Below are 15,511 nucleotides of genomic sequence, written 5' to 3' on the forward strand. Positions count from 1 at the left end.
CATAAAAGGGTATGGTCTTTTTTTTTTTTAGTTTTATTCATTTCAAACGGGCCGGATCCGTCCCGCGGGCCGTAGTTTGCCCACGGCTGTTCTAGAAGCTGCAAAAGGCAAGGGAAGGGATTCTCTGGGACCTTCAGAGGGAGCCTGTCCACACCAGCACGTTTTAGCGAAGAGTGTTGAAACCCATTGGACTTTTGATTTGTAGAACCATAAGATCATGAATTTGTGTTTTTTAAAGCCACTGAGTTTATCGTGATGTATTCACGCAGCAACAGAAAACTAACACAGAGAACAACACATTTCTAACTTCTTCAAAGCCATGCTGACTAGATGCAACTGATTAGAACTGTGGACAACTTGCTTTAATGAAATACCTGTGATAAGGCACTGCAACAGGTTGCTCATGTGACTTTCCTCTGTTGTCTCCTTTTTTGGCTACGGAATAAGGCAGGAATAACAGATGCCCCATTGGTCGCTCCACATTCTCTAAGGAAAGTACCGGATCATCCCTCCATAGTTGTGAAGGTGGAGGACAAAAGAGAATTCTCGAGTATTAGCACGTGACCCAGCTCCAGTGTCTATAGATTAGGCTGAACCTTGTCCAGAGGGTGGAAGGGCTGGTGGTGAGAGCGTCCTTGGAGGTGGGGGCTAGGCATTCCCGCCTCCCACTCCAGGGCCCAGGGCGCGAACCACTTACTCAACTCAACCGCGGGTTCTCTAGAGTTTGGGGTTTGCAGGGACTGTATCTTGAGTGACATTAGCAGGTTGATTCATAGACTCGGTGCCGGGGACATACTGGCCCTGGAGCTCAGAAAGCTTAAGTTTTACGTCCCCTCCGAGGCCTGTGCCAAGTTTTATATTCCTAAAGTGTATTCTTCTTAAACAGGACTTTCAAAATGATCTAAGCTGCAGGGGCACACACTCTGATCCATTTGGTCCATGTGCCATGGAGCAGCAGAGCCTGAGGTGATGGAGAGCTCAGAGGAGTTACCGGAGGAGGCCAGGTCCTGCCAGCGGTCCTCAATTAGGGGCTGTAACAATGAGCAGACACACCACTATCCCACGAGAGAAGGAGCTAGAACGTGGGCATCACCCACAGACATTTGGACCTATGCCAGGCTGCACAGCACTGGCCAGGCTCTCCTCTCCTCCCACTTCCCTGCTAGAACCTGGTGGGTGAGGGGCACTGAGACACGGGAGGGAACAGCTTGTGAGAGGGGGAAGAGCTGGAGATGGAAAGAGAAGAAATGGACCAGGCTTTTCCTGCCAAGTGGATTAGACTCTAATAGACGTAACATCATCCGTCTACTGAGAAAGGAGGGCTAAGGTGGAGTGAAGGAACAAGAATGGTGATGAACTGGCATTAAACTGAGGGAGCTTTCTAGTTTCTCATCCCACCCCTTCCCCCTGCTTTCATCTCTGGGGTATTTTTGAAGGTTTTTATTTAAAATGTGATGTGTAAAGCCTTGTGAAGGAGTGAGGCACAGAGGAAACGTTTAATTTGGGCTCTGCTAGGGACTTGGGGATCCATCCCACCGACAGCTATAACTTAGTCACTTCTGGTTTAGCAGCTGCCATGTGCATTGATTTCCACTTCCGCACAATTGATTTTTGCTTCTGTTCCCATTTGTGCCTGTTTTTGGACAGATATCATATGATGAGTGTCTGAGAATTGTCTCAGAGAGGTCAGGGGACCTCATGAAGGAAGCCCTTACTTGTCAATACAAACATCCACGAACAAACACCTAGGATTGTGGCGGAGACAGTATCATAGCTGAGCTCACCTCCGCCCCCCCCCCCCCCCCCGGCCCCGCAACCTGACATCAGGTGGTTTAGAAAAGAAAAAACCTGAGAAGCTGAAACTGTAAGTCTTGAGGACACTAGACCTGTTTTAGAATCTGGCTAAACGTCCTTCTGTCCCTCCAGTCATTTCTTTGGGAAGAATTTTCTGGCACAGTAATAAGGTTAATAAATTCCTGAGAAGTAATTTCCTCGATACAATGACAGTTCTACATTCAGTAGTTTCATTTATTTCTGTAGAGGATTTACTGCTTTTCTATCATCATCTTAGATATTGCAAAGTAAAAAATCTATTAATTTTCAAAATGGTAACATGTTAATGTAAGTATTAATGTATTTCTGTCCCTTCTTACTGTAAAACTTAAAGATAAAAAATTTAAAATGTTGACTGTGTTGTGCTTTCTTTTCTTCACAGCATTTCAAGCTATCTTCCCAGCTCTCACTGGAGTCCTGTGTTGATTACTGACCGTCCAGCAGGTGAGGGTGACGAAGGGCTGGCAAGCATGAGCCCAGGACTTCAATTTGCAGGACTCTGGGCTCATCACCGGTCAGTGGCCAGCATCCTGGAAGCAGGGAAGGACAAGGCGAGGGCTGTGTTCACTCTCTCACCCACTATGGCTTGGACATCTGAGGAAGTCTGCAGGCCTCCCTCTCCCATCCATAATTACTTATTGATTTCTTGTTTTGTGAGTGCAGTGGTGGCCAGAGCCAATGCAATGAAGACAACAGCAGGAAGAAGAGAGAGTCCTGTGTGAGGCAAACGAGAAGGGCACGACTCCTCCCCATCTTTGCTCATTATTCACTGGTGGAATGGTATGTGCAACCTGAGAGTCTATTTCCCGACAACAAAAGGAAGGACATTTAAAGATTAGTTTTATGTTTTGTTTCTCTCATCCAAATGACAATAGTGAATGTAGTATCTCTACCTAGAGGAACACGACCTAATTCAGTTTCAAGCACAGGTGGTCTGGCATTCTGTAAGACACCAGCTCATTGTTGCAAGATACTGATATTTCACGGAGCGGGTGGGAGGGTGAATGTACTACCGGGACACAACTGAAAAAAAACGCTGGCTGTGAATATTGGTGCGGGAGAATGAGTCTGGTTCCTAACCTTGCTGCCTACCAAGAGGAGTTTGGCTTTGACATTTGCTCCGTCTTTGATTTGATCCCTGCATTTATGAACTAAGGCTTTTAATTACTCACGGAGAAGCTGAGTAGATGGTGTTCTCTCTGAAGCCCTTTGAAATACTTAAAGCGAAATAATGAGCCTCAGTCCCATAAGCTAAACACTGGAAAATCCTCTCCTCCTACTTGACAATAGGGACTGGCCTGTCCATTTCCACGGTAACTTCACAGGGTCTGCTTTAAGGGCCTGGGTGTTTGCTAGACAGGCAGCCCGGGGAGAAGCGAGGGAATGGGAGGACAGAGGTGGATTTCCCTCAGTTCTCAGGGCTTCTTTCAGTGCCCAATGCTGAGACATTTTCATCATGGTGTCCTAGGCTTCCTGCTCCTCTTCTACTCCATGTGGGGACGTGCCTGTGCCTAAGAGGACAGAGCAGGTTCAGGGGATGTGGAGCTCCGTGATTTCCTATAGATCAATCACCCTGAGAATTGCTATAGATCAACTGCCATGATCTCAGGTCTTCACACGGAATGGGCTGGGATGGCTCCAGGTTGCTTTTCTAGGAAACCTCAATGGTAGCCTGGAGTTTTCTGGGGCTTTGCTGGGCAGGTGGAAGTCGGGGAATCATGCGGAGCTGGTGTGTTTACTCCAGGAATCTAGAAATGAGTCCCACCCAAGGCTGATGTCATGGGAGCTGGAAGGGAGTCTCCTGCTGGCACCGTGGCCTGGGGGCCAAGCACACAAAGGCAGGAATACTCACCGGCACCAGAAACAGTCAGGCATGCTGGTGGTAATCCTTTAATAAGAAGTTATTGGGCCCCAGCTTGAGAGGAAACATGAAGATCTTGTTTGCATTATTAATGACTAAACATTAACGCCAGACTATGCAACTATAACTGAAGAAAGATTTTGATCCATAGCCTGAAAACTACGTGTTCAATCTCGGTTGCTTCTGAGTGCAATTGATAAACAAGCTAACATTTTAAGAGAATGCTATGTAAACAGCACTTGGAAGCAAAATAGGCCACATACATTTTAAAACCAGGGCCTGTTACTGAGTTTGTGTTCAGGAAGCTCCACGGAATTGGTCTGGGACTTAATGCATCATGAAGACCAATAAAACAGTGGTCTGTACTGGCTGGGGATTGGACACACTTCCATTTTCTTAGTCATTAAGCTGAGGGTTACATCAGAAGCTTCACGGACACTGGTGGACAAAAGTGGAATTTAGGACTTTGGGAAGCAGAAGTCAAGCAGTTTAAGTAAACTGAGAATTGCAATTTTTAAAAAGTTAAACCATCTACTTTATTTTTACCAAAGATATAGAGATGATTTAGTTCACTTATTTCTTCACTTTATTCTTATTTTCTAGCTTAGAGTAATGCAGCCTCTTTCAAGCAGCATTTGTATATTTAATGACACACATTTATGGTGGCCCTTAATTCAGAGTTCTGTTCGTTAGGAGTTGATATTAATTGGACTCCAGTTGGAGGCAAGTTTCCCTGTAATTTCTCTGACAGAATGACTTTTAATGTAAGTTCCTAATGGAAATCCTCCCACAATTAATATTTGAACCAAGAAAGAAAGTGGTTTTCTATAAAAGTACAAATAAATCTTATCTAGATATTAAATATTATAGCACCTAATGCGGCAATACTTTAAGCAGTAGGCCCAAGCTATTTGTGTGTCTTAAAAGTCATTCTTTAAAAGTTTGAATTAAAATTTTTTTATTCATTCAAATTGATTTACCCTACAATTATTTCAGATTAGTAAGAAATGACCTTAATTCAGAGATTAGAGATGTTTCGCAGGGAAGGTGATATAAAAAACTTGAGGGATAAGAGAAAGATTTAGATGGGCAAGGAGTGTAGAGGATGGAGCACAGACTTGTGGAAAGGTGGAGGGGAAGGGATGGTGCGTGAGCCGGGAACACAGGAGTTAGGTACATCTGGTGGCCAAGGGCAGGCGGAGAGCAGGCATGAGCTAGGGAGCTAAGCTGTTCGGACTCTGCCCTGAGGGCAATGGGAGCCTCGGAAAGATGTTGCTCCGAGGACTAATTTAATCAGGTTTGTTTTTTAGAAAGTTCACCCTTACCACCCTCTGGAGGAGAATGGACTGGACAGAAGGAGCCATGAAGGTGGGGCCGAGTGAGGAGTCTGTGACAATAATCCGGCAGATGAAGACAACAGTCTGTGGCCATGATTGTAGAAAGAAGGGAATGGAGAGCATGATGCTAAGTGAAATGAGCCAGTCAGAGAAAGATAAGTATCACATGATCTCACTCATCTGTGGAATATAATGAACAACATAAACTGATGAACAGAAATAGAAGCATCAAACAGACTGTCCAACCTATGAGGGAAGGCGGGGGGTGAGGGGATAAGAGATAAACCAAAGGACTTGTATGCATGCATATGAGCATAACCAATGGACACAGACAGTAGGGGGGTGAGGGCATATGCTGGGAGGTGGGCGTGGCCAGGGAGAGGTCAATGGGGAAAAAAGGAGACTTATGTAATACTTTAAAAAATAAATAATTAAAAAAATAACAACAAAAAAGAAGTGAATGGAGGTGGAAGTCTGGGCTTTCTGGTGGTTGGATGTAGACATGTGAAGAAGAAGAAAGAGCCAGACGGCTCCTGGCAGTGGCCTGGGGGATGGGTGGAGGGCTGTGCTAATCAGTGACCAGAGGTGCAGGGAGAGGGGTGGAGTCCAGGAGAAGTAGGTCTGTTTGAGATCTGATTTGTTAGAGGTGCTGTGGGCATCTGAGTAGGTTATTGAGTATGGGGTTAGATGTAGGAAGAGAGATTAGGCTGGAGAAACATTCAAGAGACCACGACTGTGGATGGTGACTGAACCCAGGGAGCCTTAGGGACACCCAGGAAGAGGCCATGCGTGAGGTGAGAAAGATCTAAACACAGAACCCTGGGGACATCAACATTTACAGAATGAACAGGAAGAGGAGCCAATTAAGGATGGAGAAGTAGCACCCAGAGAGCCTGAAGAAGCTCAGGGATGGTGATGTCATGGGGGTCAGGAGAAGATGATTGTTGTGGGTCATGCTATTTTACCACATTTTCAACCTAGAAATGAACAGGATCATGGCACGGCCTTTTCTCGGGGAAATATGGCATGCATGCTATTTAATGAGCCAGGGCTGGAACTCACATCTTCATATCCCAACCCAACTTCTCCATGGTCCTCAAGACAACATTAGTTTTCAACATACTTGACCTGCCATATTCATCACTAAAATGAAATATAATCACTAACCACTTCTAAAACCCTGGTAGCTCTCATTGTCATTAATGCTCTTCCTATAAAACTTAATTTGTTTTAACTAAACCCCGCTGTGCAAGACTCTTCCTTCTGGGACTGTTTCAATGCAAATATCCTAGGCAGACACAGCTGCTGAGGAAAATGACTGTGGGAGGAGACACTGGGTTAGGCATCTAAGGGCTGGGAGGAGATAGGTAGAGGGAACCAAGAAGAAAGCAATCTGTGAAAATGTAGGTCGAAGTGAATGGTGACAATGATGGTGATGATGACAAAATGAAATCCTGGATCCTCATGTCTAGCTGCCTGTGGACAGGATGGCAAGGAGCATCTATCAGCCAAGCAGCATGCAGAAATGCCTTAGAAGTAACAACAGTGGTCTTGTTGGTATATGCCTCTCCAGTTTATGGAGCTCTCTGCTGACTGCTGCCACATTGGGGACAACCAGCAATCCTGGGAAGCCACTGTTATGCTACTCACTTCATGGATGAGAAACCCAAGAGACTGCGGTTGGACTGACAGAGAGATGCCGCCATCTCCATGAAAGGATGCAAAGGTTCTATGATGCAAGGGCTCAGGAAAGTTCAACTCTGGTGCACAAACCTCTACGGCCCTGAGGTCATGTCCAGCAGTCTGGAGAGGACATTGTGCCAGACAGGAGAACTGCCACAGACCATTTTAAGGGGGTATTTGGTCTCCCGGAGACCGGTAGGAAGGGAGGCTCACAGGTTTGGATAACTGGAGAGAGAACAAGTCCAGCGTGCTGACCGAGAGGCCTGGTGAATCAGAGGGCTCCTTGTTGCCTTTCAGCCAAAGTCAATTCTACGCTGATGGGCAAGGTGGCTCAAGAAAACTTGCCCAGCGTCACACTGCTGGTAGGTGGCAGGCGGTGCCATTAATGTCTGGCCATTTGATTCTAAGTGCTTTGCTCTTTGTACTTCACCAAATAGTGTAATGAGCCTCTCAGACACTATTCGCTCCTAGCTTTGTTAGTAGTGGGAGTCTCAACCTCAGGGAAGGATCAGCTCATCTCTTTCTTCTGCTTCAAAAAAAACTTGGAGGGTCCCACCCCCACGTGGCTCAGTGGTTGAGCATCGACCTATGAACCAGGAGGTCATGGTCATGGTTCGACTCTCGGTCAGGGCACATGCCTGGCTTGCAGATTCAGTCCCTAGTGTGAGGTGTGCAGGAGGCAGCCAATCAATGATTCTTTCTTATCATTGATGTTTCTATCTCCCTCTCCCTCTCCCTTCCTCTCTGAAATCAATAAAAATACATTTTAAAAAAACCTTTGGAGGGACAGATTCATTTTGGGAGCTACATTGCCCAATGGGTGCTGTTGAACTTGCATGCATGTGGGAAAAAGGGAAGGCAATGGTGAAGGCCATGGCAATGCCCACGTATTAGAGCTGAGCATGTTGGGCCTGGGAAGGGCCTGCCTTGTGGGATGGGATGGCTACGTTACAGAGGATAAAGCTTTCAGAAGGAAGAGAAATTTGACTTTTGCAGAATGGCGTTGAAGGGCAGAAGCGTCAGATAAAGATTTTTGCTTAATGCAAGTAAGAAGCTCTGAATAAGCACAGCCATTCTGAAATGGAATAATATGCCTCATTAGGTAGTAATTGCAATTGATATTAAAGGTATTTGAACAAAATGAAATGACGTCTGGAGCCAATACTGCCTTTTTGCCTCTGGTAACATAACTACCTTCCTCCTGCCACAAAGGCCTCGCTGCCACCTTGCCCGTCCTCCCTCCCAGCAGGACGTGTGGTATGACTGAGTTCTTTGTCCTGGGATATGAGCAGGAGTCTGACAACTTTTGTACCAGTTGCTTAAAAGGACATCACCTGCCCTCTCACCTCTCTCCCTTCCTATGGGCTGCAATGAGAGGGGGAAGGGCTAGGGAGCTTTGCCCACACAGGCAAGGACAGCACCCCCGTGCCAGGCAAAGCAACAGGACAATCCCAGGATCACACACTGGTCCCAGGCCACCTGCCTAAGCAGATATGGAAAGAGATACCTGTGTAGCTTGGGCTTCTGTATTTTTGAGTCCCTCTGCTAGAATGCTGTGTTCAGATTAGTATAACTATTTTTTTGGATGTGTACAGATTATTAAGGTATTATATCAGGAATTGTAGCAATGATTTCTGTAATTTTATAATTCTATGTCTATCCCCCCCAAAAGAAAGATTTATCTGCTTTCTTCCCAAACCCGCTGTCCCAACAGTCCTCCGCATAGTCAGACATAGGTACTCCAGTAGGTCAGTGGACTCGTTTTTTAAGGTATCAAGGTTCAAAGAAGTCAAGAACTTTTGATCTCCTGATTCTCTTTTATCCCCATGTCAGGCCTGTTCCTAAGGCTCATCTTCTTTTCCTTTAGAAAACATCTTCTGCAATGACACAGGTGATCAGGAAATGTTAAAGTTCTCTTTGTGGTTATCTAAATGTGGGGACTGGCTTACTTATTTATTTTTCTAAAGCAATGCATTACTTAGACGGTGTGTGATAATATTCTCCTGTCCTTGTTTTCCCTTCGGGGAGAACCCGAAGTCCAGGCCTCCCTGAAGTTGAAGGTATGGCTAACACAAATATGTTTTCGCTCTAAGGAATTGAACATCATTTTGTATTGGTCAACACACTCGGCCAGAAGAATACTTTGATGTATTAAATACATCTCTAAGTAAAATGAAGGAGTTGAGCTCATAAAATGAGATGCCAGCCCCCTTGTCTGGGTCCTAGGAAGAAATAAGCCAGGGACAGATGGGCCTTTAATTCTGTCCCATAGATTTGCCATTTTTAAAAAATACATTTTATTGATTTTTTTACAGAGAGGAAGGGAGAGGGATAGAGAGTTAGAAACATCAATGAGGGAGAAACATCTATCAGCTGCCTCCTGCACACCCCTACTGGGGATGTGCCCGCAACCAAGGTACATGCCCTTGACCGGAATCAAACCTGGGACCCTTCAGTCCGCAGGCCGACGCTCTATCCGCTGAGCCAAACCGGTTAGGGCTGCCATTTTCATTTCAAATTTCTTGTCTTCACTCATCTTTTTCCTCTTATCCTTAATGCCCTCACCTCTTTTCTCCCAATTTATGCAAACTCCATGAATGTTTTAAGATTTTGCTCGACAATTTTCCTACTCTTAATTCATCCTTAATGTCTGTGGTGTATAATTCCAAACTGAATAAAGTTACCAATAATTATTCCATATTTCATTTTCACCCAGGGTAGCTACTCTCCAGCTCTTGTGTCTTCTCTGAAACTCTGCCTGTTCTAAGTCTATATTAGGTGTTTAGCAAAGAGATCTGACGCACAGATAAGTGGAAGATATGGATCATTTTTTTAATGATATGAAAATTGTCAAAGAAGAACAAGATAGAGGTCTATTCCCCCACTGAATAAAAACAATTCCCGAGGATGAATGAATTCGGTTTTCTCCCCAAGTGGGAGTTTCCAAAAGAAATGCCTTTGTGAATGTTGAGCTTTGCTACTAGCAGCATTTAAGATACTGAGCTCAGAGGTCCTCACTTCCTTCCACATCTGCGTAACTTGAGAACTATTAACATCAGCTCCTTCTCCATCCTTTCTCGTCACGGGTCAATTAAAAACATCACCGACACTTTCTCCAGCTCGTGCTTCTTGAATCTCCTCGCATGAAACACATTTTAAACCATCTTTCACTTTCAAGTTTTAGCTCCATTAAATTCCTGTCAACACATTCTTTTTTATTTTTTAACATGGAAACAGAAAGACAATGATACTTTTTGAACTCTACCACTGACATAGAAAATAAAGTAGGATTGAAAACTCATACTACTCAAGAACAAGTAACTTGTTGAGTCTCCCAAAGCAGTTTCCCTCCAATGCACATGCAAGGAGGATTATTTCAGCAAAGGATCAGAGGTAGAGTGGAGTTTATTTGAGGCACTAATATTTCTCGGAGCTTCTGAAACCACTTATTCAGAATGACCGGCCCCATTCTAACTTATGGCAAGTCCTTCTTGTCTCGCTGCCTGCTTAGCAGCTGAAGGATCCTGTCCTGCGAGAGAATTCACTCGGCTGCTGGAGGGGCTTGAGAAGGCAGTTACCAGAGATGCTGGGATATGAGCTTCAGGCAAACCAAAATGGAACCCACGACATGTGAGATGAAGGGTTTACCAGTGGTTCTCAACCTTCTGGCCCTTTAAATACAGTTCCCCATGTTGTGACCCAACCATAAAATTATTTTCATTGCTACTTCATAACTGTAATGTTGCTACTGTTATGAATCGTAATGTAAATATCTGACATGCAGGATGGTCAGGCGACCCCTGTGAAAGGGTCGTTCGACCGCCAAAGGGGTCGCGACCCACAGGTTGAGAACCGCTGGTTTACCCTAATATGCATACTCGGTAGGAGTGGATATAATTCATCTAGAATGCTCCTTTCACACTGCATTTTGCAATCATTGTTTCAGCTTCCTCTCAGGGGATAGGAAAATCTTGAAAAGGAAATACATAGGCTAAACTTCATAAATTTAAAGTGCAAAGTATGAACCCCTAAGGGAAATAGGAAGGCCTTGGGGAAATCTAGAAATAGACTATATGTAAGTAGAGCCAGTTATTAAGTATTTATATTTTCCCATCGGCTTAACAAAGGACAAATATTCCTTCTGGCAAGATGGGTTTTGCGTCCTCTGATGTGGGCTTCTTGCTGCTGAACATCACCCCCAGCCCAGAACTGGTAGGCCGGGGAGGCAGGCGAAGACATGGGGGCTCTCTCTCCTGTTCCTCTGCCATGCCGGCCACCAAGGGCAGCAAGGAGGCATGGGGGCAGTTGTTGATGGAAGCCCATGCGTCTCCTCCAGCCCAGGTTATGCTTTCTGAGTCCCCACAGAAATCACTGATGTTTTCCTCCCCTATTTCTTAACTCAAACCTACAGTGCAATCACCAGTCATTTAAACTACCCATGTTTGCTGGTTTGGTAACAACAAAACAACAACTTCTGGGAAACCTTGTTAAAGAATTCTCCCCTCCTAAGCAAAAAAAGAGAAGCTATGCATACCTTTTTAGTAGCATTTGGAAATGAGGTGTAGAATCTAAGTTTCTAGATGCAACATTTTTTCTCTTCAGGTTTTATTTGTAAAACATTTTGGGGATGAAGAATTCTTTGAAATGTATTTAAAAAATTTCCTGCCTGCCTTGAGAGGGCACTGAACACTCAGCTTCTTCCTCACGCTCCGTGGCCGGCTGGTGGCAGGAACCTGGTGAGGGCTGGGCTGGGAACCTGGTGAGGGCTGGGCTGGGTCAGACTGTTGGGCCTTCCACCCAGTGATCCTGGACTTCCTGAATTGCTTTTTCTATTTCTTTCTGTCTCCTCTCCACAATTACTTGTTGATGCTTGCTGTTTGTTGGGTGGTTTTTTTTTTTTTAATTTCTTTTACAAAATCCCTTAGTTCATTAATTTTTAGTTGATCATAAAATATGGAAGCTCAGGGGAAAAAAGCTTATTTTGTTTCTTGTCAGAAGAGCTAGGCTAAGGCCCTATTGGACTTTCCGTCCAATCCAGAAAGTTCCTGGGTGTTGGTGTATGTCCAGGGGACACTTGGTGAATCATTTCTTCTGCTTCGTCATCAATTCTTCCCTTTCAGTTGCTTCCATTACTCAGACTGTTGGGACAAGTAACCTCCACATCTAGGATGCATCGTGCTAGGACCAGGTATAGTGTCCTTTGGCTGAGGGCTGTGTATTGCTCATGAGCCGAGAGGGTAAAGCAAACCTTACCTTTTTGTAGAGACTCCTCAGGTCTCGGTACTGCCACATGCTGTTGAGGACCTGAGATGCGGCCTTGACCACTTTGGGAGAATGTCTGGTAAGAAAAGACAGGACATGCAAGATGGTGAGTGAACACACTATTGTCAGGACGTGGCAAGAACAGACATCCTCCTGGCTTCCTGGCTGTTCCTCTCAGCCTGGGGAGCACAGCGGATAGTTCACTAGTCTCCAGCCTCATTCTCAACACACCCCTGAGGGCAGGAGACAGGAGCACATCACAGTTTGCCAAAGAATGTCCAAAATGCAAACAGAAGAGTCAGAAGGCACAAGTTTAGCATCTGACTATGAAACAGAAGAGAAAAATAGCGATTAGGAAGGGCCAGATTCGGGGGTTTTAACAGCACGTTGTGCAGCACCTGTGCAGTTAGATGAACGATATTCATCTTCTCAGTGGAAGCGTGAGAGCATAGCCAGTGTTGGCTCTACATGCCTGCCTGGCTGCAGGGACTTGCTCTTCACCTGCTGCCGATGCCAAGAGCAAGAGATTGGCAGAGCCACAGACAGTGGGCACACGCTGCCGCGTGTGCTCTCACAGGTACCCAGAGGAAGAGAAAGCATCTATAAGACAACCCTTCCTACGATTAACGTTCCATCCTTTGGGCCATAGTGAGAAAGTAAGGTCACATTAGACCTTTGGATTAGTGGTTCTTTCCATTTTTTTTTTGAGTCATGGCTTTGAAATCCCTGTGAAATTATAACTAAATATTTTGCCTTTTGGTTCAGTGCCACTCTGCATCTCGAAACAGACAGATCAATATGTCCATGTGGGTGTAATTCAATCAACTTCTTGGAAGTCACTTAGACTAGTGGTGAGGGAAAACTATTAGCTATCTGCGGATTCTTTGTTCTAACAGGCTGGTTCTACAACCCAAGTCTAATGGCTGCCACTGACCTCATGCCCATATCAGGGGCTGGCACACTTTTTCTATAAAGGATCAGATAACGAATATTCTGTGCTTTGGGGGCCATACGGTCTCAGTTGCAATTCTGCCATTGTAGCATGAAAGGAGTCATAAATAATACATAATGGAATGATGTGGCTGTGCCAATCAAGTGTAATTTACAAAAGCAGGTGGTGGGTGAGATCTGGCCCAGGAGCCACATAGTTTGTCCATCCTGGTCTATCTGAATGGTGACTCCTGGAGCTGCACAGATTAGAACCAATGCAAAGTCCACTCCCAAAGCTGACCCATGAGGCAGTGGCCCATCGACACCCTGAGAGAGAATATCTGAATCGAGACCACAAATGCCTTTGAAATAGAATGTGAGCAGATGGTTAGATGGGACCAGGTTGAGGTTGGATTTGAGAGCCGGAATAAAATGGATGGATGTTGCAAGAACAAGCATTTTGTAAAGAAATTATGGGATGTTAATACATGGTCAATTAAATGTGTGCTATTTTCCTGGATCTTCGTGTTAGCAATTTAGACCAACTAAGTCTAAGGTTTCTTCATTGGCAACAGTAACAATCACTCTTATTATTATTACTACTGAGATAGAATTCAGTATTGACTGTTGGTAAATCTATTAGTTATATCATGTACTTTTAAAAGAAAAAATATAAAGTTATTATAAATTCTAAATTATGTTCCTCTATGAGAGATGAATTATAGTTAAGTAACAGATATATTTTCGTTTTACTAAAATGGATGATTGCTAAATGAGTTCATAATTTATGCCAGTACCATGTAATATTAAATTCCTTTGACTTAAAGGCAGAGAATTTTAGATCTCTACATGGATATAGATACGGGTACATTTTAATCTCATACAATTAACGTTGAACAAAGATAAAAATCCTATGTTTTGCTGTGTTTTATTATTGTTAGCTAGATATTTATCCATGACAATAATCAAACAACTCTAGAGAAACATTAATATTCAGGTAGTGATAATGTAGTTGAAACATATGTATTAATTATGCAAAAATTCCTCTGACACAGAGTAATTTTTTGTTTCTACTTCTTGCTTAGTTACAAAATAAAGACCGTGCATGTGTAATGATAGCAGGTTTTAACCTTTCAATTAAAATGCCAATACAGCTCAGTGTTATAATAACATGCGAAGGTTAAAGAATCATTGCTTTCTTAAGGCCTTTAACATAAATCCATCCGCTAGAGTGGTGCCATAGCAACTTCTACTTGAAAAACTATACCTATTGATTGAAGGACTTGAACAATTGAGTGTTTTAAATGTGACAAGTGATTTTAACCTCAGCCACAATACACACTTCCTTACTGACAAGTAGCAGTTGAGTGTGTTAATGGCTTTTCTGTCTTATGACAAAATACAATGGCACATTCAACACTATTTCCTATATAACTGTTAAAATTAGAAAAAAACAACAAATGTACTTTTAAAACAGATGGATGTGACAGGATGTCCATAATGGGTGTTTAAAATGATGTGAACAGCATAATATATGTTACTGAGACTGCAAAATGGCATGTATACAGCTCCTGTAAGAGTCATTAACAATCACACAATGTCTGATCTTCACCAGAGGTGTCAAATTAGGGCGGCTGAAGATTTCAGTTGGTTCAGTTGATAGTAGGTGTTTGAAAGAGCCATTCCAGCAGTAGGAACCCAGACCACCACTCCCAGGGTTGTGTTCACAAGACACAGTGTGTTGTGCAGCTCAAACAGATTGTGATTGGCACCTTGACAGTGTGACTCATTAATATCATCCATGTTTAAGTCTGTGGATATCCTATCTAATAAAAGACAAAAAGGGTAATTAACCGTACCTCCGCTACGCTTCCCATGGGCTAATCAGCGAGATATGCAAATTAACTGCCAACAAAGATGGCGGCCGGCAGTCACGCAGCTGAAGCGAGCAGGAGGTTTGCTTGCTCCAGTGATGGAGGAAGCCAAGGTTCCCTGCCTGCCGTGGCTGGCTCTGAGCTCCGAAAGCAACAGCTCCAAAAGCAACAAAGTTTCAATTATAGAAGCCAAACAAACCCCAGATACCTGCTTTCAGCCAGCCACGGCCTCAGAGCTGGAGCGAGCAGGATGGCAACAAAGTTTCAATTATAGAAGGTAAATAAATCCCAGAATAAAAAGAAAAAAAGAAAAAAAGGAGAGGCTGGGAGCTTTAGTTGCCAGCCAGCCTGAAAACAGCCCTCAGCCCCTCACCTAGAATGGCCAGGCACCCCAGTGGGGACCCCCACCTTGAAGGGGGTGTGGCCAGCCCGAAAACAGCCATCAGCCCCTCATCCAGGCTGGCCAGGCACCCCAGTGGGGGCCCCCACCCTGAAGTGGGTGTGACCAACTGCAAACAGCCATCAGCCCCTCACCCAGGCTGGCCAGGCACCCAAGCGGGACCTCCACCCTGATCCGGGACACCCTTCAGGGCAAACCAGCCAGCCCCAACCCGTGTACCAGGCCTCTATCCTATATAGTAAAAGGGTAATATGCAAACTGACCTTAACAGCAGAAAGACTGGGAATGACTGGTCACTATGACACACACTGACCACCAGAGGGCAGACGCT

General features: G+C 44.5%; 1 protein-coding gene across 3 annotated transcripts in view; it reads right to left on the reverse strand.

The window, feature by feature from the left end:
• Nucleotides 1-15,511, reverse strand: part of CTNND2 (catenin delta 2) — a 784,675-nt gene that overhangs the window by 26,707 nt on the left and 742,457 nt on the right. For all 3 annotated transcript variants that reach the window (XM_081089970.1, XM_081089969.1, XM_081089968.1), the window contains one exon: nucleotides 11,968-12,052. In XM_081089970.1, the coding sequence (XP_080946096.1) occupies nucleotides 11,968-12,052 (85 nt within the window). The remainder of the gene's footprint in view (nucleotides 1-11,967; nucleotides 12,053-15,511) is intronic.

Source organism: Myotis nattereri (assembly GCF_964212035.1).
Source record: "Myotis nattereri genome assembly, chromosome: 4".
Lineage (NCBI taxonomy): Eukaryota > Metazoa > Chordata > Mammalia > Chiroptera > Vespertilionidae > Myotis > Myotis nattereri.